The sequence below is a fragment of the Stomoxys calcitrans genome, chromosome 5 (genome assembly GCF_963082655.1).
Source record: "Stomoxys calcitrans chromosome 5, idStoCalc2.1, whole genome shotgun sequence".
Lineage (NCBI taxonomy): Eukaryota > Metazoa > Arthropoda > Insecta > Diptera > Muscidae > Stomoxys > Stomoxys calcitrans.
The window spans coordinates 45,177,183-45,204,996 of record NC_081556.1 but is presented as its reverse complement, the minus strand read 5'-3'; the positions used below and the strand labels follow the sequence as shown (position 1 = coordinate 45,204,996).

At 38.3% G+C, this 27,814-nt stretch overlaps 4 protein-coding genes across 8 annotated transcripts in view; 3 read left to right on the top strand and 1 right to left on the bottom strand.

The window, feature by feature from the left end:
• Positions 1-10,821, top strand: part of LOC106084068 (uncharacterized) — a 77,299-nt gene extending 66,478 nt beyond the window's left edge. For 2 of the 5 annotated variants that reach the window (XM_013247516.2, XM_013247513.2), the window contains exons 2-3: positions 5,291-6,641; positions 8,184-10,820. In XM_013247516.2, coding sequence (XP_013102970.2) covers positions 5,442-6,641; positions 8,184-9,296 — 2,313 coding nt within the window. In that variant the 5' untranslated portion in view covers positions 5,291-5,441 and the 3' untranslated portion in view covers positions 9,297-10,820. Of the gene's footprint in view, positions 1-5,210; positions 5,221-5,287; positions 6,642-8,183 lie in introns of those variants that run through there. The other 3 variants (XM_013247515.2, XR_009398561.1, XM_059370283.1) reach the window with 3 other exon arrangements.
• A 4,700-nt stretch (positions 10,822-15,521) lies between these two features.
• LOC106084065 (peptidyl-prolyl cis-trans isomerase Fkbp12) lies at positions 15,522-16,580 on the top strand. The gene is made up of 2 exons (XM_059370285.1): positions 15,522-15,664; positions 15,839-16,580. The coding sequence occupies exons 1-2, from the start codon at positions 15,624-15,626 to the stop codon at positions 16,122-16,124; spliced, it is 327 nt and encodes a 108-aa protein (XP_059226268.1). The 5' UTR covers positions 15,522-15,623; the 3' UTR covers positions 16,125-16,580.
• Positions 16,581-20,018: 3,438 nt separating this feature from the next.
• On the top strand, positions 20,019-23,159 carry LOC106084079 (uncharacterized). The gene is made up of 2 exons (XM_013247540.2): positions 20,019-20,705; positions 20,773-23,159. The coding sequence occupies exons 1-2, from the start codon at positions 20,408-20,410 to the stop codon at positions 22,668-22,670; spliced, it is 2,196 nt and encodes a 731-aa protein (XP_013102994.2). The 5' UTR covers positions 20,019-20,407; the 3' UTR covers positions 22,671-23,159.
• Positions 23,160-26,454: 3,295 nt separating this feature from the next.
• On the bottom strand, positions 26,455-27,538 carry LOC106084069 (protein lin-37 homolog). Its single transcript, XM_013247517.2, has one exon. The coding sequence runs from the start codon at positions 27,420-27,422 to the stop codon at positions 26,628-26,630; it is 795 nt and encodes a 264-aa protein (XP_013102971.2). The 5' UTR covers positions 27,423-27,538; the 3' UTR covers positions 26,455-26,627.
• Positions 27,539-27,814: the final 276 nt, after the last annotated feature.

Here is a 27,814-nt window from a genome sequence, read left to right as displayed (position 1 = left end):
TTTTTTATTCACAAAAAAATAAAAAAAAAATAAACAAATTAAAAGAAAACTAAAAAAAATTGAATAAAACAAAAATTAAAATTAAAACAAAATTACTAATGGAAAATTGCTTCAAACCAAAAACATCTAGATTTTATAAGAATTTATAAAAACCTCTAAAAGTAAAAGTCAAGGAAATATTTTTTTAAAATTGTTTTTTTTTTTCTAGAAAGACATATTTTTTCGTTTAAACAATGTTTTGTTTTTCAAAGAAAAAATTACATAAAAAATTTAAATATACATAGGCTCATGTTGTTATTAATTTTTTTCGTGATTTTTTGAATTTTATTCTAATAGTTTTATTAAATCCTCTTGAATATCAAATAATTTTTAAACAAAATCTCTTTAAATTCTAGCTTCTGTTTTTTTTTGCTTATTTTTCATTACTTATCAAGTCTCGAAAAAAACCACTTCATTACAAGTTTACCCCCTCCTGTACCCAAATCTACCGGATTTGATTAACCTTCATATGATTTTCAACACTTCATACCATAAATATTCAATACAATTTGTTTGCCTCGATTGGCCCTACAAGCACAAAAAACACAACAACAATAAAATACATTACAAACCTTGAAGTTCTCTTTGCATTTACATTGTAAATACATAAATTTACAACAGTTCACTAGAGTTACAGAAAAAAAAATAATTTCGCCACTTCCAAAAAAAATATACACAAAAACAACAAAAAGTAGCACAACCGGTTTATTTTTGTGGTAAACAGCAGCAGCAGCAGCAGCAGCAACAACAAAAAAATCATTAAAACTTTTTGACACGTATTTTTCAATAGTTTTTGTGTATTTTTTTGTTGTTGGGTTTTTTTCCATACTCAAAAACGCCCTTCAAGGCATTAGGGTCTATATGGCTATCTAGCCTATGCTTAGTGTCTAACCTCCATATAGCAAATCATGTTTTGCATTAAAAAAATTTCAAGCTTTAGTGATAAAAATGCATTTACACCAAAGCTTTTGGTTTTGTTTCACATACAACGAACGCACACACATTTCGCACGCGTTTAAGCTTTTTATTACACACAAAAACAACAATGTGGGTGAGAAAGAGAGAGAGAGAATAATAATGATCTTTGCGTATGAAGCTTTGTTGCCATTTGTGTGTAAATTCTTAGTGTGTATATGTGTTAAAGTTCTCCTCTCTGGATTAAGGGTTGCCAAATTCTTTTTTTATTGGCTTCATATGATAAAAGCAATTTTTAATTGTTTCCCAGCAAGGTGTTAACATTACTTTTGTAATACTTTAATTTGTTAATGTTCTAAAATATCCTTTAGAGTTTAATCCCTTTTAAAACTATTTGAAAGAAAAACAAAAGGCCTAAATCACTTTGACTTTGTGTAATTTTTGTCATACACTTTGCCTTAACACACTCTCTCTCTCTCCCTCTTTATTTCTTAGTCTTTTGTTGCCAGCATAACCAATTGTTGCATCAACATTTTTGTTACCTGCCAATTCCCACATAATTTTTCCAATTGCCCAACCTGTCCATATCTCATGATCATGATCCCTGTTGCCTCCTGTGCACCACAGGGGTTGATCTATTGTTTGGTGGCGTCATATATTTCATGTCCTTAAAAGAAATGTCTTTTTGTTATCTTAGACAAAGAAAAATTTCCTTTTCATAAAATACAAAAAATTGCAAAATGCATTTTCATTTTTGGCAGGTTTACTATCTAAAATCATTAATATTAGACTGACAGAGCAAATTTTCCTTTATTATACTAAAAAAAAAATCATGAAGAAGACAAAGATCATTTATCATGGCTATAGAGAGCTGCCGGGGGTAGCAGCTACACCCTTAAATGCATTTTTGTGTTTATTTTCTTGTAAGAAAAAGTGAAATTTCCTTTTGTGTTAGTTCTATGATCATGTGATTTACTTGTTGATGTGCTGCTGCTGGTGTAAAGGGATGTTTTTTATTTTGCATTTATTGTAGGGGAGTTGTTTTTTGCGGGGACTATCAATTTCATAGGGGATAGAAACTCCTATAAACCAATTTGCTTTTAAGGAAATTTGATATTTTGCAATGAATGCAAAAAAAAATTATTTTTTATTTTATTTTCAATTAAGAAAAACTGGTGGTTTTTTTAAGAAAAACAAAACAAATGTGTGGTCTGAAAACTCAAAACAAAAAAAAATTGGTTTGACTAAAATGGGGGAATTTGTTTTATAGGAAATTTTATATTTTGAAAAAATAAACAGTTATTTATTTAAAAAAAAAAACTGGAGAATTTTTAGAAAAGTAGCAAGAAAGCATTGGCAGTATGCTGCAGTTGCTAGTAGAGGTGTGCACGTGAGTTGTCGTGTCACGCGTGATTCACACGTGAGTCACGTGATTCGTGAGTGAGATCCAAATACAATCACATGATCGTGCGAGTACGCGATTGAGTCAAAATTCATACTCACGACACTAATCACGACTCACGACACTAATCGTGACTCACGAGTCAAGAGACACTTACGACTCACGAGACACTCACGCGACACTCACAACTCCCGCGACATTCACGACTCACGAGACGCTCACGAAAAACTCACGACTCACGAGATAATCACGGCTCAAGAGCCACACACGACTCACGAGAAAATCACGACTAAAGTTTAAAAAATAATAAAAAACAAAATTGTTTACAATTTTCTCAAATCATACGGCATTTTTATGTACGAATCTGTTTACAGATGCATAAAAATGAAAAGGTCACACAACTGGCTATGCTGGGCTGATACATTTCATACAACAATACTCGTAGGTTCAAATTCCGTATGATATGAGAGGAATGAAAAAAAAATTATTATTCGCTTCATGGAAAAATATTTGTTTAACCGTTACTCGTGATTTTTACGTGAGTCGTGATTTTCTCGTAAGAGTATGGTGAGTTGTGATTGTCTCGTGAGTCGTGAGTGTCTCGTGAGTCGTGCCTAAGCGTGCGTGTACAAATTTTCGTCTCGTGAGCGTGCGACGACATATAAAATTCGTGCATGAGTAAAACTTTTCCTCGTGAACGTGCGTGAGCATCGGTGGAAAATTTCTCGCGACTACCTCATGAGTCGTGGGTGCTTCGTGAATCGTTATTTTCTCGTGAGTCGTGAGTGCCTCGTGAGTCGTGAGTGTCTCGTGTGTAAGCGTGGGTGAGTAACATTTTCGTCTCGTGAGAGTGCGTTAATAAAACTTGTTTCTCGTAAACGTGCGTTAAAATTTCTCGTCATCTCTAGATGCTAGCCATCTCTAGTTGCTTGCACCGTCTCTGATACATATATGGTGTTGTGATTTGGTAGAAGTCTCTTCAAAAACTCGCCTATCGTTCAATACTCAGACAGAATCAAATAGACTAACTGACACAAAGTGTTACTTATTCAAACGGCCACATTTTTTTTGTGTAAAAATACCTAAATTTCAGAATTCATTAATTTTTCTTCGTTATAACCACCTTTTGCCTTGACTATTGCTCTGAGTCGACTAAAAAAACCAATTGCAAGCTGACAAATGTAGTCTTCCGATATTTCGGCCCATTCCCGTTTAATAACTTTCTTCAAACCATCCTTACTGGCATATTTTTATACCCTCCACCATAGTATGTTTTTCGCACGAAAAAACCAACACTCAAGTTTTTCGTGAGTGTTGGTTATTTCTTGCGTGAGTAAAATATTTGTCTCGTGAGCTGTCATGTAACTGTCATTTCTAGTTTTACAAATATGCCATTGTGAACCGGGTAACACTTTCGTATCAGCTAAACTGTATTCACCAACTGTTTTTTGGCAGTGTTTTCCATTGTTCTGGTGTATTCACAAACTATTTTTTTCGGCAGTGTACTCCATTGTCCTTGAGTTTTCTTTTAAAACTGCAATTTTTTCTATTTTCCTTTCAAAAATTTGTTCAGCATGTGTTATTTTATTTTTTCTTCCATACCGATCACCAAACCTTGACGCCATATTTTTGATGGTCTCGTTTGAAACAAAACGAACAAGACTTAAAAAAAATTGCCACTTACTACCGGGGTAACGCCCCTGCTGGGTTTGCACGTGTTAATTTTAGATATTTTCTTAGTGTGTTTCTTCATCATCATCATGATCTTCATATGCCACTCGCATGTCACATTTGCTGCCCAATTGCCAGTTTGCCCTTTGTCATTGCAGTTTATAGTTAACATATGGCAACAATACTTCAATGGCATGTACTTGAGAGCAGCAGAGTATCACGAACAACACGAACTCGCACACATACAAACACATACAGTCAAAAACAAATGAGCAATGCCAAATGCAGCTCTTAAGGCAATGCAATTGAAATGGCTTGCCCTAGGGTGGCCATATGCATTTTTTAAACAGACAAAAATCTTGTTTTTCACTTACGGCCCGGCTTTGTTATGTACTAAAAAAAAACACTTGAAAATTATGTGTATTAAGGGGTGAGCACCATTATGCATATGTAGATATGTGTATACACACTTATACTAGATTTGCCAAATATCTAATAATACCTACTCGTATTCTCATACTTTTTTGTTTGGTCTCGCACTTCTTATGGGCCCTCCACCAACGCTGTACCCCCACCCAGTCAGTCATTTAAGTAGCCAAATTTTGTCCTGCAAGCATAACTTAACCTGCTCTTTAAAGAAAAAAAAACTCACCCCAAAAAAAAAATATAAAACAGCATAAAATTCTAAAGAAATCTACCCCCCTCTATTGTGGCTTTTCTTTCTCTCTTTCACACAAAATTCTGCCATAAAAAACGTGCTTATTTTGCCCAAAAAATTTCGAGGCGAATATAAAAAACAAAACAAAGCGGCAAAAAATTCGTGTATATTGCAAAGTTTTTCATTTCAGTTCGAGTAGAAAATGCTTCTTAGGTTTGGGGGATGTTTCAAAACGGGCATACATACACACTCACACTCGCACAGGGCAAGAGAAAACGTCGTCCATTCATATTAAAATGTAGAAGAACAAAAAAACCCAACAAATTTGAAACCAGTCATATGCAAATTGCTCATCTTAATAGGCTGTAATTGAAAAAAACTACCCCCAAAAAAATGAAAATTCCTCAAAACACAGAAAAAAGGAAACTTTGCACTTGTAAAAAAAAAAACAAATTTAAAATTGTCAAAAAAACAATTTAGCTTTGCAAATATTTTTTCATTTCACTTTATCTTTAAAAAATAAAAGAAACATCAAGTAATACCGCTTTTCTTTTGGAAGTTTTAACTTTTTTCCCCTTACTAATTTTTTTTTCGTTATCTTTCAGCATCACATATTCCGTCATTTAATCTCTTAAGCTGGCTCTCAAAATTCGCAAACAATTTGCCCATCAAATTTTTGGTAATTTTCCTCCCGAGGACTTTGCAACAAACGAAAGCCAAAGCCAGAGATCCTCCAGTCCCGCCGCACACAACAACATGGGTGGCCCACCCACAAATAATCCTGCCACCTCCTCCTCCACATCCTCCTCAAATGGAGGCTCCGCACAAGCACCTCCCCCACCTCCACCACCACCGCCAGAGGGACAAACCTATTGCTTGCGCTGGAACAATCACAAATCAAATTTGGTAGAGATTTTGGATTCGCTCATTAAGGTCGAAAGCTATGTGGACTGCACCATCGTTGTCGATGACCAGGTACAGTTCAAGGCCCATCGTGTGGTCTTGGCAGCCAATTCTCCCTACTTCCAGTCCATATTGCAAGATATGCCCATGGATCATTGCAGCATTATCTTTCCAGGCGTTAAGGCCTTTGAAATGCGTGCCCTGCTCGAGTATATGTACACGGGTGAGGTCAATGTCACCCAAAGTCAAATACCCAAAATAATGCGCATTGCCGAGGAGCTGGAAGTAAAGGGCCTTTTCGATATGGCCGATTTGAAAGAGAAATTCCACAAGCTCAGCGAACAACATGCCGAGAGAAGTGCTAACAATCCCTATGCCAGCACTACGGCTCCCGTTAATCCCTATTCCTCAGTCAGCACTTCATCCCACACCAGCAGCTCCACACCTCAGAATGGTTTGAAACAGACACATCATGATGCTGAAAACTATCACCACTCCTCCTCAGTGATCTCTACCTCTTCGAATATATCTCCTTCAGCAGCGCCCTCCAGCAGCTCATCGCCGCCCTACAGCAATTACAAATCTCCCTATCCCAGTTTATATAGTAAATCTCCCGGCCCCAACTCGAATCAAGCGAATGCCATAAATCCCGCATCCCAATCTAGCCAGCAGCAACTCAATACCGCACCCACGCCTCCACACAGTGCCCATTCAGCCTCTGGCGCCGATCGTTCGGCTCAATGGCGCATGTCGCCATCTGCTGCTGCTGCCGCTGCCATGTTAAGTTCCGTTTATGAATCAGCACCCGATATGAATCCTTTGAAAAGAAAAAAGCTTTCATCGATCTCCAGCATGCTTATGAATCGTGACACCCCCATTTTGCGCAATGTCTTGGCCCAAGCCAATCCTGCAGACTCATCACAGCCCATGCCATTGATGATGCCCTCGGCGGCTGCCATGAAAGGTGACAAAATCACATCGACACCCATCAGCATGGAGAAGGGTGGCCATAATAACAATCACATTTTCAATGGCTCCGATTATGGTGATAAGGTAAGTGGAAAAAATTTACAAAAAAAGGAAGATTGGCTAAAAGTAAAATCAGTTGTTTTTTAAAAAATTCAGCTTTTTTATAAAAAAAAAATCAGCTTTTTTATAAAAAAAAAATCAGCTTTTTTATAAAAAATTCAGTTTATATAAAAAAAATGTTGGTTTAGATAAATCAGCTGATTCAATAAAGAAGTAACAGCTGTTTTGGATGATTAGGGCAAACTATTTTATCTTCCTATTTAAATCAGCTGATTTTAAAGACTTTCTTCGTTGTCAGCTGGGTTTAAAGGGAAAATACGGCAAGTTTGCATGAATCAAGCGAACGAAAACTGTTGAAGCAAGCCGAGCTTGTGAGTGGAAAACAGCTGATTTCCATAAATTATGAATCTTGTTTTATCTCCCTAAATTCTGTTGAAGATTTCAAGAAGTCAAATCCGGGGATCGGTTTATATGGGGGCTATATCTGTTTATAGACCAATTCGGATCATACTTGACATGGATGTTGGAAGTCATAACTCAAATCTTTGTTTCAAATTTTAGTCAAATCGGATGAAAATTTAGGCTTCTAGGGGCTCAAGAATTCAAATCTGGGGATCGGATTAAATCCCTAAATCTGAGCCAATATGGCCCATTAGCAATCCCCAACGACCTACATCAATAAGAAGTATCTGTACATAATTCCAAGCGGCTAGCTTTACGCATTCGAGGCAGGAGATCGGTTTATATGGGAGCTGTATCAGGCTATATCCGATTCAGACCATATTTCATACGTTGAAAGTCATGTGAGAAGCTGTTGTACGAAATTTCAGCCAAATCGGATAGTAATTGCGCCCTCTAATGGCTCAAGAACTCAAGATCCACGATCGCATTAACAATACCAACCGTCCTACACAAATAAGAAGTATTTGTGCAAAATTTCAACCGGCCAGCTTTACTCCTTCCTTTAATGTGCTTTTGACAGACAGACGAACGGACGGACATGGCTAGATCGACTTAAAATGTCATGACAATCAAGAATATATATACTTTATGGGATCTTAGTCGAATATTTCGAGGAGTTACAAACAGAATGACGAAATTAGTATACCTCCATCCTAAGGTGGAGGGTATAAAAATTGTATATCGGCTTGGCTTAACCTTATTTATTGGATCCTAAGCATAAACACTAACGTAAAGAAAATTTTAGTTTTGTGCTCCCCTGACGTTGCCCTACGTCAGGGCTGACTGTCAAAAGCCAGGATCTATATCTGGAATAAAAGCTGTCGTTTGTCTTGTGTGTCAAAATCAGCTGATTTCGACTTATGCAAGCCTTCGCTTGCTTGGTATGTTAAAATCAGCTGATTTGAATTGATGAAAAAATCAAAAGTGTTCGTTCATGATAGAAAAGTAGAAAATTTATATAACTTAATCTTTCTACTTAGCAAATTGTTTAAATGAAATAAAAAATATTTTCTGTTTTATTTTGCTTCAATTTTTTTTTTCATCAATTTTTTAATAAAAACCCTATTCATAAATTTATTTTCTTTTTTTTTTTTCTTTTTGTAGCAAAAATATCAAGAAGATCCCCACTCTCCATTCACTGATCGTTCGTTTGATGATGACAGTTTTGACAGCAAGGGTAATTTCAATGTCAGCTTTGCCAATAATTCCAATCCCAATCAAAAGCCCGAATGGAAGCGCTACAAACAGTATACCCGCAATGACATTTTGTCTGCCATCCAATGTGTGCGCGACGGCATGAGTGCTTTGCAAGCTTCCCGCAAATTTGGTGTACCCTCCCGCACTCTGTATGATAAGGTGAAAAAATTAGGCATAACCACTGGACGTCCCATGAATCGCAGCATAAAACGTAGTCCCAGCACTGTTGAATCTTCGGCCGCATTCCCCTTTGCCCATGGCTATGGTCAGGCAGCTTCGGCAGCAGCTGCTATGCATGAGGCTGTGGCCCGTGAAGAGCGTGAAATGAAAGAACATCACCGCAGCTCGGAACATCATCATATGGCTGCGACCATTCCTCATCCGGCAGCTGCTCTATTGGATCCTGCCTTTCTGCAACAGGCTTTGGAGAACCGGGGCGGTGATATAGCTGGACGTGAGGCCTTACATGCCATGGCTTTGGCTGCTGCTGCTCATGCAGCGGCCAATAGCATGTCTGCCAGTCCAGGACCCAACGGCAATGCTGTGCGTTCGCCCAGTCCCAATCATTTCTCTATGAAATATGGCAATATGCGTGGAAGTGCAGCGGAACAAGAATTTATGGAACGCCAGGAAATGGAACGCGAAAGGGAACGTGAATTTGTGGAACGCGAAAGAGAAAGAGAGCACGAACGTGAATTGGAACGCGAACACGAAGAGCATGATTTGGAGAGCGACGAAAGGGAACGTGATCATGGTAACATTATTGAAGATCGTGACATGGAAGAAGATGATCAAGTTGAAGATTTATCGGTAGCCCGCAAAGATAATCACTCACCGGTCGAGGCATCACGTCCACGGCCAGAATCCCCCTTTTCCCCAGCTGTGGTGTCGAATGCAGAGCAGGCGGAAAAATCGGTTATTATGACCACCAAATTGCCCGCCAACAGCAGCAGCGATGATTTCATGCATGACATGAAAATGAAACGTGAAATTATAACGGACGATGTAAGAGCCGACTGATTGATGCTGACCATGGCTTGGCAATATGCGGCCGATACGTGTTATGATGCTTTATTCTCTTCGCGCTAGTGGCCAGGTGGCAACGCTGGCATGAGTATAAATTAAGTGATTGACTACTCAATGCTAAGTGGCTAACGGTTTTAACACTAATAGCCTTAGAGGGTTGCCGTGATACATGAAACGTAAGCAAAATCATGGAAAGTTTATTTAGGGAGCCTTTACACTTTTTGTGGTTTTTATTTCAGTGCAATAGGATTGTTCGTTTTTTGCAGGGGAAACAAAAGGGAAAAAGGATGAAGTTTTTTTTTTCTTAGTTGAATATATTTCAGGGACGTTAAACGTAGTTTTGTTGATTTTTTTTTTTTAATTTTTAAAAAATTGATGTATAAGCTTTGTTTTCCTTCACAGCAGTGGCTGGTTAACAACGGCATTATATAAGGCGGTATATTAGCTTTACTTCAACATAACAAAATGTATATTCCTAGAAGCCTAACAACCCTGGGCTTGTGTATAGGGGATAGGGGAAATAATACTTTGTTTATCTTTTCTAAGAAAAAAAAAATCACACTGAAAATACTGCACAAAACAAAACTAAAACTCCAGATTCGCAAAAAAATAAGGGATACGCACTTAATTTGTGAGCTAGCTGGAGAAGCCAGAAAGGATTACAGAAGCCGTTCAAATTATATATAAATGTGTTGTTATTATTAATAGAAATCACCGTGTGCCTAAAAACAAGAAAAACAATTCATTTAAAAACATAGAAATCCTGCAAAGGTTCTGATAGCTTAAGTTTAGTTTTAATTCGAGACAAACTAGTTTGGGGGAGAGAAAAAAAGGAAACGGAAATCCATGCCATAACCTCAAAAAGCCCTTAAAAATAGACATTTTCAAGAAAACAAAACAAACAAAAAAAACAAGACTGACCTACATATGGAAAACCAGGGCTCAAGTTGCGAACAGATGCTTAAGTATAAACGACAGAGGCTCAATATATTCATTATAAATTAACAAGAAATTACTTATTAGTCTATAATCAAGGAAGACATAAGAAGTTCACTATATATATTAATACTTATAAGCAATTTTTTCTATTTTTAAGAATTACTTTACGATTTCTTTTTGTTATTGAACAGAAAAAGCCAGTGATTTGTTTTAAAAATCTTAGTTTATTTTTTTTACTTTTACGTTTTTTACACCACCATCAGGTTTTAGTAGTTCAATTTTTAAACTAGGTTTTTGTTTTAGAAAACTCTTTTCCAAATGGTTTTGCAAAACAAAAAGGAAAGAACAAATGAAATCCAACTACCTCAGACTTACTAAATGAAGAAAAAAAAACAACAACAACAACTACAAAACAAACGAATATAAGAATGTACAAATTAGTTTTTAGGTTTCGTCTTAATTATTTTCCACTTTAGTTCATTTCATCATTATCTGTGTTCAATAATTTAATTTTCTTTAATTATTCATAAGACTGACACAAAATATAGAAATAAAAAAAAAACAAAAAAATGCAACAATGCACTTATCAATGCACCTATAAATGTACAAACTTTTCCGGAAATTAAATTAAAAAAAAAAACAAAGAAACTGCATATATCACAATAATTTCAATAATTTAAGTTAATCATAAAGAAAAACAAATTTTACAAAAATTCGTTTCGAAACAAAATTCTTGTCAAAAACAAAAGATTTTGTTCTCCTAACAGGGAATTTATTTATGAGCTGGGGGCAATGCAATAGGCTTTCGTTTTTAGTTTTTATTTTAATTTTTTTTTTAAACATTTTCAAATTAGTTTATCTTTAATTTTTTAATATTTGATTATTTTATTTATGTAGTCTGCCTAGTTTTTTTTGTGCATATAATTTCTTTTTGGCTTGTAATTTTCTTAATTTTTCCTTTTGTATATATAGAAATTTAGTTGTGTTTAAAATAAATATTTGTTAATTTTTATTTTGTATTTTTTTGAAAAATTAAAAAAAAACGTAAAAAAGAATCAAAATTTTCCCTCTAATTGTTAGTTAAGTTTTAAAACTAAATCGAATTATTAGTTTTTAGCTCAATTTTGACTGAAACAACAGTAAACTTGTAAAAAACGTAAAATAATTTTGTTTTGCAGAAAGAAAAGAAAAACAAAAAAATTAAAAGTTATAAAAAAACAAACAAACAATAAAAACATTCACAAAATCATATTTGAAAATAAAATTCTATGGGTATTATTTTTTTATTAAAAGAAAAACAAAATCATGATTTTGTTTGGTCATAGATAGGTAACACCAACAGAAGGTTGCGGCAGATGGCGATGACAACAAGTGGAAAGCCCCCATTAACATTAGGGTGTCAAGTCAACAGTGCTATTGTGAATTAATATCTGACGGTCTTCACAATATCAGCTTTGTTAAGCTTTAAAAAGCAATGGAAGATGAAAACCTGCCACTGAGGAACTATGGTATCAAATAGAAGTTTTACCACAATCATCACATTAAGAACAAGTAAGAGCGTGCTAAGTTCGGCCGGGCCGAATCTAATATACCCTCCACCATGGATCGCATTTGTCGAGTTCTATGCGCGGTATCTCTTTTTAGGCAAACTAAGTATATTGAATAAGAACTGTTATGCTATAGAAGCTATATCAAGTTATAGTCCAATTCGGAGCATAAATGAATGCTGAACATTGCAGAAGTCATTGTGTAATATTTCAGTTCATTCGGATAAGAATTGCGCCTTGTAGGGGCTCAAGAAACAAACTCGGGAGATCGATTTATATGGGAGCTTTATCAAGGTATTGATCGATTCAAACTATATTGAACATGTATGTTGAAGGTCATGGGTGAAGCCGTTGTACAAAATGTCTGCCAAATCGGATGAGAATTGCGCCCTCTATTGGCTAAAGAAATCAAGATCCCAGATCGGTTTACATGGCAGATATATAAGGTTATGTACCGATTTGCACCATACTTAGCACAGTCATTGGAAGTCATAACAAAACACCTCATGCAAAATTTCAGCCAAATTGGATGACAATTGTGCGCTCTATTGGCTAAAGAAATCAAGATCCAAAATCGGTTTATATGACAGCTATACCAGATTATGAACCGAATCATACTTAGCACAGTTGTTGGAAGTGACACCAAAACACCGCGTGCAAAATGTCAGTCAAATCGGACGAGAATTGCGCCCTCTAAGGCTCAAGAAGTAAAGACCCACATATACGCCTTTTTGCTGCTCGCAGGTTCTTGAATGGGCCAAATCGAACCATATTTGGATATACCGATCTGGCGATTTACGGTCTGAAGCCCATAAAAGCTGCATTTATTATCCGATTTCGCTGAAATTAGAAACAGTAAGCCTCCCGCATCCGATCCAAAGATGGTTCAGATCGGACTATATTTGGATAAAGCTGTCATATAGACGGATATGCCGATAAAGGATCGAAAGCCCATAAAAACATTATTTATTACCCGATCTCACTGAAATTTGAAACAGTGAGTTATTTGAAACCTTCCGAAATCCGATCTAAATATGGTTCAGATCGGACTATATTTAGATAAACCAATCATATAGACCGATCTGCTGGCTAAGGGTCTGAATCACTCAAAAGCGTTATTTATTATCCGATTGCGCTAAAATTAAAAGGAGTAAGTTATGTTAAACCTTTCGACAACACATCCAAATATGGGTTAGATCGGACTTTATTTAAATATAGCTGCAATACCAGGATTCACTGAATAAGGTTAAGCCAAGCGATCAGCCGATATAGTTTTTTTTTAATATTTGGCAGTACTTGGCATTGAGGATGTCAACTTGTTCTCTTTTTACATTCATTCTTTGTTTACGTTTTCTCCTATATGATGACATTTTCAATCGTCAGATTTGACATCCTTAATGATGTTTATGGGGCCTATCCACTTTGTGTTTTTGCATGTGACCTAACCTTCTATTAGTGAATCCTGCTGCAATACAGACCTCTGCCGATTTAGGGTCTTAAGCCCATAAAAGCTCTATTTATCACCCGATTTCGCTGATATTAGAAACAGTGATTTGTTTTAAGCCTCCCGACATCCAACCCGAATATATTTCAGATCGGACTATATTTACATAAAGCTGTCATATAGACCGAAGCCGATTTCGTTGAAATTTTAAATAGAAAGTTGTTGTAAGCCTCCTGGCAGCCGATCCAAATGTGATCCAGATCAGACTATATAGATATAGCTGCCATATTGACCGATGTTACGAATCTTAATCCCATGAAAAGAGAATTTATTGCCTGATTTCGTTGAAACTTTACTTATATAAGAGTTCTAGGGACCTGAATAAAATATGATACCAATTAGCCCCTATTTAGATATAACTAATCCATGATATTCGAGTTATAATAAAATAGAATGATTAATATATCCGTGGTGGTGGGTATCCAAAGTTCGGCGCGGACTGCCATAATATGTTTTTCACAAATTAGTGTGGCCACTGCAATAATTCCTCTATTGTGAATGGCAAAATAAAATTAAAACTAATTATAGCTGTGTTCGGGAACTCGAAAATTTGTGCCAATTTGCACAATTTTTTACTTGTACTTTATTTGCCAGCAGTAGAAAGCGCGAGAGAGAGCGCAAATTGTGACAGTTAGATAATAGAGAACCTGCAAATTTCTACTAGGACTTTTTTGCCAGCAGAAATTTGCAACTTTGAGCCGCAGCAGCTAGTGTTCATGTACAGAAAACTCGATAAATTAAGTTGTAATTTTACCTTAAGTCCTCCATTAGTAGATAATTTGCGGAATTATTTGGAAAATCTTCCTCACATCAGTGGTCGTAGCAATTTATCTAGCCACAATATCCAAAGGCATTATATGGTAAGTCCGAGGTACAATATCTTTGACGGCACAAGTGTACTTTTGTATTCGGTGATGGCTTGTAAAGTCGTTGTAGCCCTATGCAGCCTTCGAAATGCATGCTGATGCTCGGCGAATGGAAATCATCCAACGAGCGGAACGGGAGGAGTAGTCCCTCATGGGAGATCGGTCTGTACGACTCCCCCTTGCTCGTGTCCTTTTCAGGTTTCAGTGGCGGAATCAGACTGCCCATCTTCCAAACATCGGGTATTATAATAGTTTCCAGATAGGCTGAGGACAGTTGTAAGGTAATCGACCCCATGCAGATCCAGATTCTTCAGCATCAGTGTAGAGATTCTGTCCGGAACCAGGGCTTTGCACGACTTGGCGCCACAGATGACATTCGTAGCTTCGTGCACGGTTGTTGTGCACTGAAAGACTCCATCGGGCCAATGTGGTACGTACAACCGGCAGCCATTGGATTGCACGGTAATTTGTGACGGCTGCCCTGAGGCACGGAAATCACGGATATAAAAATGGTTCCCCTTCTAGCCTTTTCACTCTCGGGTCAATAAATTGAGGTTTATCTAAGGAAAACACCTCACAAGTATCGCCAGCATTTTTTATTTAAAAAAAAATGTTATCCAAGCAAGCAAATAAAAAACAAAAAAAAAACAAAAATAACCTGTTTTTCTACAAATTTTAACTGGAAATAGTTTGCGTACTTTTGCTTGCAATTTTTTTTTAAGAAATGATATGGCCCCTACTCTCCTGCAAATTTTTACTGGAAAATTACCCGAACAGGCCTTATATTTGCAATTGCGTGCACAATTCTTAATATACATTTTATTGCACTTCTTGCCCGCACGTGTCTTGCTAATTTTGTCAATAAGTTTTACAAATACTTTCACTTTTGTCCTCGCATTGTTTTGACAGGTTCGAAAATGCCTTAAGCGCCTTATGGCAAAAAAACAGACATTCACTGACAACTTTGTGTGACCTTCACGGCTTGTCATCCAGTACTACAATAAAACACAGCACAAGTATCTTACAATGCGAACTCAGCTTATTGGTTTCTATTTTACGTTTAGTTGTCAGATAAATCCGTATGCCTAATATAACTTACCCAGATCAGATTTGCTACATGCGGTAAACGGATTTTTTTTGAGCTAAAGCTTTAAATAAATATGTCTTTAAGTTGGGAATACAAAAAAAGTCCCTGGATACTTGCATACCAACGTCTTTTTACTTGCCTGCTGTGAATGATTATCATTGTGATTGATTAATGGGTAATTTTACCATATCGTTTCGAATTTCAAGTGTGTGTCTATTGTGTACGAAACCCCTGAATTTAGTACGGCGACGCAATGAAAAATGCAGCCCTGCATGTGAGTGAAATTCTTGCTATACCGATTTAATTTTGCTGCACGCGAAAAGCCGATCGGAAGTTTTTGTTTCGTTTTTTCGTTTTTTGCCAAGATTTAAGCTCAAAATGGGTGTACAAATTGTGCCAATTTCTCCTGGTGACGGTAGGTTATAAATTCCGATATGCCCCATGGGTACTTGCAAGAAAAAAATTGATCAATTTCATTTGTCAGACAAACTAACCTATATTTTTTCTCTTTTTGCTTTGTGTGTATGTGTACCTATGTGAATAATGTGTGTGCGCGCGATTGTGTGTTGGGTGCCTTTACAAACCACAGGTAGCACCTTCCCCAAGAGTGGCCATATGGTATCGGTCCATTATACCGGTACCTTGGATAATGGCACCAAATTCGATTCTTCCCGGGACCGCAACAAGCCCTTCAAGTTCACCATAGGCAAGGGCGAGGTAATTCGCGGATGGGATGAGGGCGTGGCTCAGCTATCCCTGGGCCAACGTGCCAAATTGATTTGCTCACCGGACTACGCATACGGCTCTCGTGGCCACCCTGGTGTCATTCCACCCAATGCAACCCTCACCTTTGATGTGGAATTGCTCAAGATCGAGTAAATTCTGCTATTATACGCAACAAAAACAACAACAACAAACCAACAGAAGGTGGTAGCAAGCAGAAAAAAAACCTAAAAACCCCAAAACTGGAAATCAATGATTGCATTTAACATAAAAATCTTTGCTCTACCCCAAGTAAAATAACCCACAAGATTATTATACAAGATAATGTAGTAATTTATACAAAAAAACATCTAACAATTTTTCTTATACTCTTACCAATATTACTCTCTTCATATATATGAAAAACGAAAAAACAAAAAAACCAATTGATGATGCATGCATTAAATAAAACTTAATAATCCATAAAAATACTTTATCATAAACTTTACAACAAAGGAAAAACTACTCATATATAATTATTAAATGTACCAACTTTTATACAATCTTATACTACAATTAATGTATACAGCACTAAACTGAGGTTTGTCCGGCCTCAGTTTGGTGTACTTTTTTTTATTATACTTTTTTTTTTCTAAATAGTGATGATGAAGAACATTTTGGGGAGTCACTCAGTCAAGATCTTAGTGTGGGACACCCATTTGTTACGGTGAACAATTCGCAAGAAAAGAAAAACAAAAATACAAACATATATATATATATTGGCTTTTAAGAAGAAAAGTAAGCGCTATTCTTAATTGTATTTAGCCTAAAACTTAAAAAACACATACTTTATCTAATAATCGTAAGCTATTCTAATTTAAAGAATGAAGCAAAAGACATGTTTCACTTTCTTGAAACTCTTGTGGCAATCAAGAAGAGAATTCCAAAAAGAAAATTAATTATGAATTAAATATCAATATAACATCTTAGAGAATCGTCAGAAGTTATAAATAAAAAAAGGATTGTTTCATTTAAAACGGAAGGCGAGAAGGCAGAATAACATATTCTAGTGTGTTCTATGATTCACTTTCACTTTTCCCCTCAAATCAATTCGTTATTACCACGCATAAGGCGCACCGGTAGCGGAGTTGGTAGCGTGCCTGGATTACCAGTGCAGCGGTCGTGGGTTCGATTCCCGCCAAAAGCCTTGGTCTGTCGCTACTGTGGTATCACAATGGACTTAAAATTGTCTAAGTGAGTCTGTAAAGGCCTGCCACTCTTACCTAACCTAATCTACCACGAATAAAACAAGTTGAAATAAATTGTTTGTTGTAAGATCCTTTTTTGGGTTTATCTAAGAAATCTCATGATGAAAATTTGGCAAATTTTTAAACTTTATTATAGTGTGCAGTTAAATTTCACAGTATATAAAACCGGTGATTGTTAAATTTTGTTATGAAAAGCTTGAATGTTAAGTCGAATACGTTGTAACTTGGGTCATTATACTTATGGCTACCTTAAACGGCAAATATGAGTTGTAGTATTTCAATATTGTTTTTCGTAGCATACTTTTAGGAGGATCGTAGGTTAAAACAAAAAAATCAATATAACATCTTAGAGAATCGTCAAAAGGTATAAATAAAAAAATGGATTGTTTCATTTAAAACGGAAGGCGAGAAGCAGAATAACATATCCTTTTGACTTCTGTGATTCACATTCCCCTCAAATCAATTTGTAATCACGCAAACAAAAAGTTCAACTTAATTGTTTGTTGCAAGATCCTTTTTTGGTTTTATCTAAGAAATCTCATGATGAAATTTTGGGAAATTTTTAAACTTTATTAATGTGAGCAGTTCAATTTCACAGCATATAAAACTTGTGATTCTTAAATGCTGTAAAGAAAAGTTTGAATGTTAAGTCAAATTCGTTGTAACTTGGGGTCATTATACTTATGGCTACCTTAAACGGCAAATATGAGGTGTAGTATTTAAATATTGTTTTTTCGTAGCATACTTTTAGGTGGTTTCGTAGATTAAAGTATGAAACCATAATAAGGACATTAGAATTCCCCGAAATCGGATGAGCTTGCGAGACCAGGAACTACCCTACACATCCCAGGGATATTGGAATCTGTGGGAATGCTTCTAGCGACATGTTAGCTAAGTTTACAGGACCAGGCTCGAAGGACAACGAACGATAGATGGTCACAAAGAGGGGCTGTGAGCATTCTAAAACTAATCTAGACTTGAAGAGGTCTACTGCTGTCATTGGCTACAACAGACGTCTCAGTCATTGTGTCTGTCATAACAAGTGACTGTCTAATCGGAAAACATGCTGACAGACTGAATGACTTTTGCAGAAGCTGACAGACTGAATGACTTTCGAAGAAGAAGAGACTAAAGAACACCTTCTGTGTGTGTATCCCGCACTAGCAGTCAGAAGGAGTTCCACTTTAGGTTCTCATTTCTTTGAGAATCTGTCTGATTTAGCGGATGTGAACATTCGCAAGTTATTGGGTTTTTAAACCGATCTGGATGGTTCAACGGTAGGAACTAGAAGGCATCTTCCTTCTTCTGTTCCTGCGGTATCAAAATGGATGAAAACGTCTAAGTGAGTCTGATGGTAGACTGCCACTAAAACCTAACCTAACCTAGAAAATAACTATGAGTACTTTTTGGAAAGCTTAGCGGGAGTAGAAACTTAGAAAACAGACAGTTCCAGTTGTACACCAACCACAAACTTTCGAAAATAATGCCTCACAATATATGAGGTGAGGGCCTGAATGACACTTGGTTGCAACTGACAGTTGCATAGGCTGAAGCAAAAACCCTGTTGTTTTTGAAAATGACTATGAATACTTTTAGGAAAGTTTATATTAGTGCTGTTAGGTCTTTTTCGTGAAAAATCGTCAAATCTGACGAAAAATCGCGAAAATCGTAAATTAAAAAAAAAAAACATCGTAAAATCGACATACTTCATAAGACAACTACATACCGTGTAATAGAGCCTTTAGTTTTCTGTGGTATGTTGCTAAATTCAGTCATATAAATGACCGACTGACTTATCTTCAGTCGAAAGATAAACATATATATCATGATAAACGTACGTAGCACTAAAAATTACCTAAAACTCCAAGGCGGATTTAATAAGGTGGTCTCACACGAACAACTGTTAACAGCCGGCCAGGTTTGAAGGTATTAAGATTTCAGATTTTTGTTTGCATTCTCTTTTTTGTTGTTATCTTCTTTCTGGCATATTCTTTGCTTATTTACGCACAAACGCACACAAATTTCTTCGCGTGTGTTGGCAAAAAGTCGATCAGCTTGATGACAAGATGGCGGATTCCTCCATATGATTTGTGGTTGTTGTACAAATGAGACCCCCTTTAATATTTTCGCCATGCTAAAACTCCTTATTTACAAATGAATGCTAAGTACCTAAGTTCATTCGCAGAATTGTCTATTAAAACTCTTTAAATCCAGATTTAATGGCTCGATCATCTGTTTTCCCTTTATAAAATCAGCTGACGAGAGCCTTAAACCCGGATTTAAAACCCTGTTTACACTGCTCTTTAAATCCGGATTTAATGGCCCGATCATCAGTTTTCCCTTTAAAAATCAGCTGAGGAAAGTCTTAAGTCCGGATTTAATGAGCGGTGTAAACGGGGTTTAATATATTGCGAAATGATACTCAACCAAAGCAACTACATAGAAGCAGAGTTATTTGCGTTGTCTAGTGAGATGCAGCGCGATTTCGCTGCTATTTTCCTCATAGAACTCAGTTACATTTTTAAGAAATGCGTTTGTTTTCGCCATACATGTCAATAGTGCGTTTTGACAGTTGTCCGGGCGAAAAGTCGAACTCTATACTAGGCTTAATTGAAGTGAAATATCACTACTATTTTACTTATAGAACTCAGTACACGTTCTACAAAATGCGTTCGCATTATATTTCGTCCTCTTAATTTTAAATTGTGTTTTGACAGTTGTTCGGGCAAAAAGTCAAAGTCAGTACCAGGCTTTACGCTCGATGACTAAACCGTTGATGTATCGTGTAAATCTGCATTAGATGTCGCTGTCGGAGAATGTCAAATGCTGCTGTTCAATAAGAATACTACTACAACTTGCTATGTAAAATTACAATTTCGTAAAAATTTAGTGAAATTTAATATAATTGTATACATCGATGAATAGTATTAGTAAATAAATGTCGAGAGAGGAATCTCTTTGCAAGGAAATATTGTGCTTTTGTAAATAACCGGTGGTATTCTCTGGCAATTGGCTGAGTTAAAACAAAGACCACAGCGAGGCGGCCACTATACCCTATACACCAAAAAAACCCAAAGAAAAAAGAACAAGCGTTGAAGAAGTACCCCTAAGGAGGGGGGACCAACACAAGACCATAGAGGACAACAGAAACGTTAACCAGCCTCAAACTCACAACAAGGCTATTTTAAGACAATGGATGAGACGAAGGTTAAGGATCAATGCCAAGCAGCAACCTGCCAAAATGACAAGGTCAATGAGACGATTCACAAACAACATCATGACATCAATGAGGATGATGGTGGTGGTAGTGATGGTGATGGTGTAGAAACTTGTATAGAGTCTGCAGTAGACCACAATTGTAGCCGGACCGAATATCATGTAAATATGCTGCCCGATGAAATGTTGGAATTTATTTTGAGCTACCTACCGCCATATAAGGATTTGGAAAATTGCAGTTTAGTTTGTAAAAGATGGAATGACATTGTTAAAAGTATGTATTTCTTTCTATTCATTGCAAAAGCACCAGACAATTAGCATTCGTAAATCGTTTATTGCAGATCTAATAAGGCGCTCCAAGATCAATCTACACAAGGGTCTGGTTGATTATCGTCTAAGCTGGCAGGTGTACTCACAACAAACAGCCGCTGCTGGTGAAGGAAAAAATATTACTACATGTGCCAGCCCTACTACTCCAATTATAGCAGGCCGATTTTCGCATTCCGCTGTACGTCATGGAAATTCCATGTATGTGTTTGGGGGAGGCAGCTCGTCTGATACTACCTTCAATGATTTATGGCGGTTTGATTTGTCGGAGATGCGTTGGGAACGACCATTATCCATGGGGTCGTATCCCTCACCCAAAGGCAGTGCCTCTATGGTGTATTGGCGAGAACAATTGATATTATTCGGTGGCTGGAGGTATCCCTCGCTGCATCCTCCGTACCAGCAATGGTGTCTGTTTGATGAGTTGCACTACTACGATTTGGTGTCGAATCGATGGTCGGTAGCGTTAACAATGGCCAGTCCCCCACCTTTGGCGGGGCATTCAGCAAGTGTGCATGGCGATATAATGGTTATTTTCGGTGGCTATCAGATTATAGATGGTGTCAATTCAAATTCCAATGAGACTTGGTGCCTGGATTTGCACGAGCATCGTTGGTGGCAGCCTTCATTTTTAGGCACTCTTAGACCTCCTGCACGTTATGGACAATTTCAGTTGGTTTTGGATGAACATCATCTGTTGATTGTGGGTGGTTGTGGCGGACCCAATAGTGTATATTCGGATGCCTGGCTGCTGGATATGTCTAGAGATTTGTGGCAATGGAAATTAATACCGGTGCGCAATAAGAAATATGCCGCTTCTCACATGTGGTGTAATCCACACTCCAAAGTTGACTCGAAATTGGTGGTGCTGGGTCCCACACCAAATATGCCGCAAGATTTCCAATTAATGAAACAAGCACGTGTGCCAGTGGGAGGAGGGCATGCAGCCCCAAGACAGCCAGGATTGGGGCAAAATAACCACAACAATCCTCTAGAAAGGCATAGACCAAGGGCTATGGTCGGCGGCGCGGCGGGGGGAAATGCTGGACAGCCAAATGCCGCCATTAGAATACCTGCTCTCAACCATAATCGTGCGGAGGATAACCATAGGCGGCGTGGAAACGTGGCTAATGGCGGCCATGTGCCACGAGATGGCCCAGACGATCACTATTTTGCCCAGAGAAGAGCCATTCTCAACCAACATCAACAGAATGCAAATAATAACAACTTCGTCAACAATCAGAATCACATTAATAATGTCCAACAACCACGATACGGAAGTTTGAGAGATTTGCATGCACCGCCGCCCCAGGAGGAAAGAAACCAGAATAGGCCCTCAACTTCAGGGGGCTCATCGCCCCGCCTCAATGGAGCAGCACCGCCCCATGACAATGAAGCCGCCAGCCGTTTGCAACGAAATCTTGCTCTAAGGTGTCGAGAAAATGAGCCATTACTGCCTAAACGTTTTGATGAACTCTACGAGGATCCATTCCGCATGGCTGCCTTTAATGTACAAAACCGTCCACGATCCCTTTCCAAGGATCACAATGAGCGCATTCGCCGCATGGAGGAGAAAATGAATGCCCTGCGTAATTCAAGGCGTAGCGCCATGATTGAACAGAAATCTGTTAAAGAGCCGTCGCCCAAACGGGTCAAACGAAATGTTCTGTCGCTGTTTGTATGTGATCTATCGAATGCCTTATCAGAAACAGAACCATATTTAGAATGGTTAGAATATAAGAATTATGGCGTTATACCCGGTGCTCCCGAGCGTCTTATATTGTCCACAATGGTGCCTGGACATGGGGAGCTAATACTGTTTGGCGGCGTGCACAAAGAAACACTGAGCGAGATCACTCACCAAGTTTCAAATACCGTGCATTTTCTGAGTGCTCCCAGGGATATAGTCTAATTGCTTTGGATCGATTTCTTTCCCCGTTCTTTGTGTATGACCATTTTTTGTGTATTACTAAAATTGATCTCCGTTGATTATTTCTTTGTCCTGGGAGCTGCAGGTGGCAGTGGATAGGTGTTGGTGTGGCACATTACACATTTTTCATGTTACCACTCTGATGCGTCCGTCTACAAATGCAATAAGCTTGTTATTAATGCACACACACACACACATGCTTGAATTTTGCTAAATTAAGCTGTATAATTATATTAACACATTATATATATATGTATACATATATTTTACATTGTATTAATTTCTAAGGCAACATCGTATTCTATAACAAACAAACCACAACAACAAAAGAATTTCCCATAACAAAATACCGAGTATTTGTTAGAATCTTGAAAATCCAAAATGTTTCTGCTTTCACCTTAAACTTACTATGTTATATGATGACTAGAAATAAAGGAAGCTGCCATGTAGCACGCGCTATTATAAATTGTATGGAAAAGTTTGTTCTCTTGAGATGGTGATGATATTTAGAAAAGTATTTTTCAAAAAAAAAAATCGATCCAAATATTCTATAAATTTATTATTACAGGGAAACAAATTTGTTCCTGAGAAACAAATAAGTTTCGTTTAACTTCTTATTTCATAAAAATTGATCCAAAACTATCTCTGCTCCCACATACCTTTAAATGGACTCCCACATGGTCTATGTTCATAAGTTAGTTCATATTCTCAACCATAGTTCCACATCGTACTTTCCGCCGAGGTGATTTGGGGGTAGGTGGTTACCTCAGACTTTATACCCCAATATCTTACATTTGAACCTTGATTGTACTGATTGGACCACATGCCCGCAAGGAGGGGTTTGGTGGTGAGGTAGATCTCGAGGTAGAACTGTCAATTGAAGCATCAGACTCATCTACTTTCAAATCTTCGGCAATTTTCCCAAAATTTGAAATCGGACTCCCAAAATTTGATATTTGATGCTATTGTTGTTGTAACCACATTTTCATGTGGTAGCGGCGATCCTCTTCAAGCTTCTATAGGGGCGCAAGTTCGCTCCGGCCCAAAGGATCTATCGCCGCTGGAACAGGGTGGTCATTGGTTATTTAAAGACGCCACTAACTAACTAACTAACTAATAGGCACTCAGAATTTGTGCAAGATCCGGTGCCACCCTACCTCTCACTGAGACTCATGTGATCGATACCGCTGATGGTCCGCGACAGCAAAACCCTATGGAGCATTTCACTATCCACAACCTGTGGACGTGCCCGATAGCTCACAGCTAAGCTTTTCGTGACCGTAATTAACACCACACACATCGGACCTCAATGATCCAGCTTGTGTGGTGCTCACAGCTTTCCTGTGCCTGATTCATATCTGATGCTCATCATATAAAAATTCTGCAACTAGGCTCAAGGCTCCAAGTAGTGCCACAACCGTCTTAGTCACAGCCGAGAGAAGATAAATCGGTTTGTACGGTGCTCCCTTGCTCGAAACCTTTCCTAGTTTCAGTAGCGGCAGTTTAGGGGACCGGTTCTTGGTGGAGTAGAGTTGCCGTCCAGACAAAGGAGGACCGCCCTCAGACTAAGGGAGTTAAGAACATGGCGATCATAAGATTTCCAGCATTCTTCGGTGCGCGGTTCCCTCTTTCTGTCATAATATATGTGGACAGTCTGGTGGCGATGAAAGCCAAGGCTGCGGTCATGTGAGGTCGACGCTGTAAGTAGCGTCTAGGTCGTTTCAGAGATACTGTCAGATTGTGCTGGGTCTTGGGCCACCAATGGTGGTGGGGTATGAGGTTGCTAGATTTGAATCGCAGACGGAATCGATTGTCCTAGGGCTGACCAAGAGCTACCTTGGGTGGGAGTCCTGACAGACTACTAATATTTAAGGTGTCTGATATCGCGATGGACTCGAGACGAGAAAAACTTCTGCAGGGTCTGTGGGAATGAGGAAGAGTTGGAGACAGTCAGGTGCTCGACTGTGTCAGTGCCACGTAAGATTATTGGTGAACACCTCTTCTTATCTAAGCTCTCTATAGATATTCAACCTTCTTGTCATTTTTAACTTCTGTAAGAGCCTGTAGTGGCTGGTGAAGCTGCCCAGTTTCTGTTCCGTGTGCGCCGGCATTTCGTTTCTCCTTCTCTCCCACTTTCTGCTCCATGCGCACATACCACATATGTCAAAGTACTCTATCTTTACTTTCGTTTTCACTCTCCTATTTCATCTCTAGGACGAACACAAGGGACCAAGGGTCTCAGAGTGAAGCGACTGGCTACTACGGCTGCCAAGGTTGAAGACCTCGATTAAGTATTCGGCTCTTGGAGCAACCAGGTACTTCAGCCTCAGTGTGAAGATTATAAAAAAGCTTAGCGCCTTTGAGTTGCGGATGATATTGGTCATTTCGTCGTCGGTGTGTTCTTTTAGTTGTTGTTGTAGCCATATTCCTGTCCTTAGGAACAATCGCTGAGGAAACGTTATGACCATTAGTAATTTAAAGGCGCCAATAACTCGCAGTCATATCAAGAATAACAGTATTTATGCAAGAGCCGGTGCCGTCCTGTCTCTCACTGAGGGTCTTCACTCGATATTGCTGATTGTCCGCGAATGTAATTAAAGTTTCTCCGTATACGAAGCATTCCACTATCCACAACCTGTGGATCCGCCCGGTAGCTCTTGGGCTGTGCTTTTCGTGATGACGACGAAACACATAGATCGGAGCTCAGAGTTTAAAACCGTGTGGTGCGCATAGTCATCCCGTGCCGTGAAAGGTATGCTCAATTAAATGACCGTTGAACAACCGGGCGCAACTCTTCGGACAAATTATTACGAAGTGATCAAATAGGACTCCAGTCATTTTTCTTTCTTTCTCGTTTCGTTTCGAGAGTTATTTGACAGTAGCCCATTAGCTTGCCAATAACGGCGCTTAAGCTACGGTTCTAGCGCTCTAGGCCACCGTAGCGCAGAGTTTAGCATTCCGCCTATGACGATAAACACATGGGTTCGAATCCTGGCTTGACCATCGGAAAAATTTTTCAGCGGTGGTTTTCCCCTCCTAATGCTGGCACGCTGTTCGGACTCGACTATAAAAAGGAGGCCCCTTATCATTGAATTTAATTTGAATCGAACTGCACTCATTGATATGTGAGAAGTTTGCCCCTGTTCCTTAGTGGAATGTTAATGGGCAAAATTTGCATTTGCTTTAGACATAAATTCCGCTTATGTTCCTTCACTATCCTATAGATTACAGATTGAGTTCCCTGATTAAGGCGACAGCAGAGCGAGCAGCAACGAATTTTACTCTCATCTTCTGCGAGTTCCTCTGCCTGCGTCGTCAAATTTGTCGGGTAGGTATAAAGGAAGCTGCTGCTGCGCTTGTGATGTCTCTCAATTTCCTCTTAGCAATATGCATATTTGAGGGAGACGAGAGGTTACAGAATCGGCAATCGGTGTACTCTCAGATGAGGATGGTCGTTCAATAAAGAAAATTAAGGTTTGTTCGTTGTTGTAGCTGCAGATATGAGCAATCCTTGGGCGGAAATCAACCAGGAACGCTACCGGTACGGAAAACCGTATAGTGGGAATCGGGTGATCTGTATGATTTTTGTGCTTTGTTTTGTCTTTATGTGCTATCCTTGCTGCAAATATCTAATATAGAAGGATTTACGAATGTGTGAGTTCTTGTGGCATCTATTGCAGGCCTTCTCCGTGTTAGTCTGTCACTTTTGTTGCTCTTCATTGCCTATACATTGTAATTCCCTTTGGTTATGGCTTACAATCTTGGATCTTGGAGCTGCTGCCAAATGTATCATAAACTACAATTGGTTTCTGTTTTATTGTTCGAAATTCTAATTTGAAATGTACCAATAACATGTCAAAAGCTACCTACTTATACAGTTCTATCATCCATTCAATATTTTTATACTATGCTACATATATGGAAAAACAGAGATTTATTTTATGGTTGAAATAATTCTTGCAAAATTAGAAAATTGACATTGTTTCTTTGTTGGTATTGCTTCGAATGTTTATGCCAATCACTTTTTATGTGCTTCCATTTACCCAAGTGTTGTGTTAGTAATTTCTCTTTGCTTGCATCTTTATCCGCATCCGCCTTCAATAGTTCATCTGAACTACTGAACTTTTTGGGCTCCCGCTGCGGTGGTAACTTGGGCAATTCTGTTGTTTTTGGTTTGGGCAAACTTGTAACGCTTCTTATATGGCCCTTGCGCAAATGTGAGAGCAATTCCAAAGCATTATTATCACGGTGGACAGGCGAAGGTGAACGAGTTTCACGATAACTACGAATGCTGGGATTACGCGGTTGATTGGCCATCCACGCTCTACATATGGGATATAAAGGAGTCTGCTCGGTGTATTTCGAAAGATCTAGGGTACGATCGAATAGTTTCATTACAAAGCTTTCTGCCTGTATTTTGTTATGACCAGTTGTCAATTCGCGTTCCTTTTTACGTTTTTTGTTAGGTGTCGTATGGGCTATAGGTGTTGAATAGTTTTTCATTGCTTGGGTAGTGGGTAGTTTCCTTGGGCGTCCCCTGGTTGGACGTGTTGATGGAAGCGCTGCTGGAGCAGCCTCTTCCTCGTCCTCCTCTTCTTCGTAATCTTCATCAATGTCATCAACTTCTTGGTTCTGCGAGGATTGCTCAGTGGTCATCCTCAATCTTCTCCTTGTCATCGACTGAACTTCACTAGATTGTTCTTGTTGCTTTCGTTTCTGTGGTGAAGTTTTCATAATGCTATAATGCTCCTTTTTAGGTATTTTTGATTATTTGAATTAAATTTGTAATTTTCCACAAATTGAAATCAAGCCAACCGATACAGTAAAAACAAATTACTTGTCAACGTAACGTAAATAATTATTTAGACGAAGAACGTTGTCCTTGCTGTAGACCGGAACGTCATAACGCAACGATGGGTGGGATGCCCCATAAAAGGAGTAGGGAAAACGGCGATCGCTGACAATCTGCCGTATCGAGTGGAGAGTCTCACTGAGAGCTCCGCCGGCACCGGTTCTTGCTTAAATACTTAGAGCCATGATGTTCGATAGTGTAAGGCGAGTTATAGACGCCTTTAAATAATCAATCGATATGAGGTTCCCGCGGTGATCGTACCGTAACGAGCTTG

Coding starts and splice junctions, on each gene's coding strand:
- LOC106084065 (XM_059370285.1), top strand. CDS start 15,624: ATGGGTGTACAAATTGTGCCAATTTCTCCTGGTGACGGTAG. Junction 15,665..15,838: donor ATTTCTCCTGGTGACGGTAG/GTTATAAATTCC, acceptor AACCACAGGTAG/CACCTTCCCCAAGAGTGGCC.
- LOC106084079 (XM_013247540.2), top strand. CDS start 20,408: ATGGATGAGACGAAGGTTAAGGATCAATGCCAAGCAGCAACCTGCCAA. Junction 20,706..20,772: donor ATGGAATGACATTGTTAAAA/GTATGTATTTCT, acceptor CGTTTATTGCAG/ATCTAATAAGGCGCTCCAAG.
- LOC106084069 (XM_013247517.2), bottom strand. CDS start 27,422: ATGAAAACTTCACCACAGAAACGAAAGCAACAAGAACAATCTAGTGAA.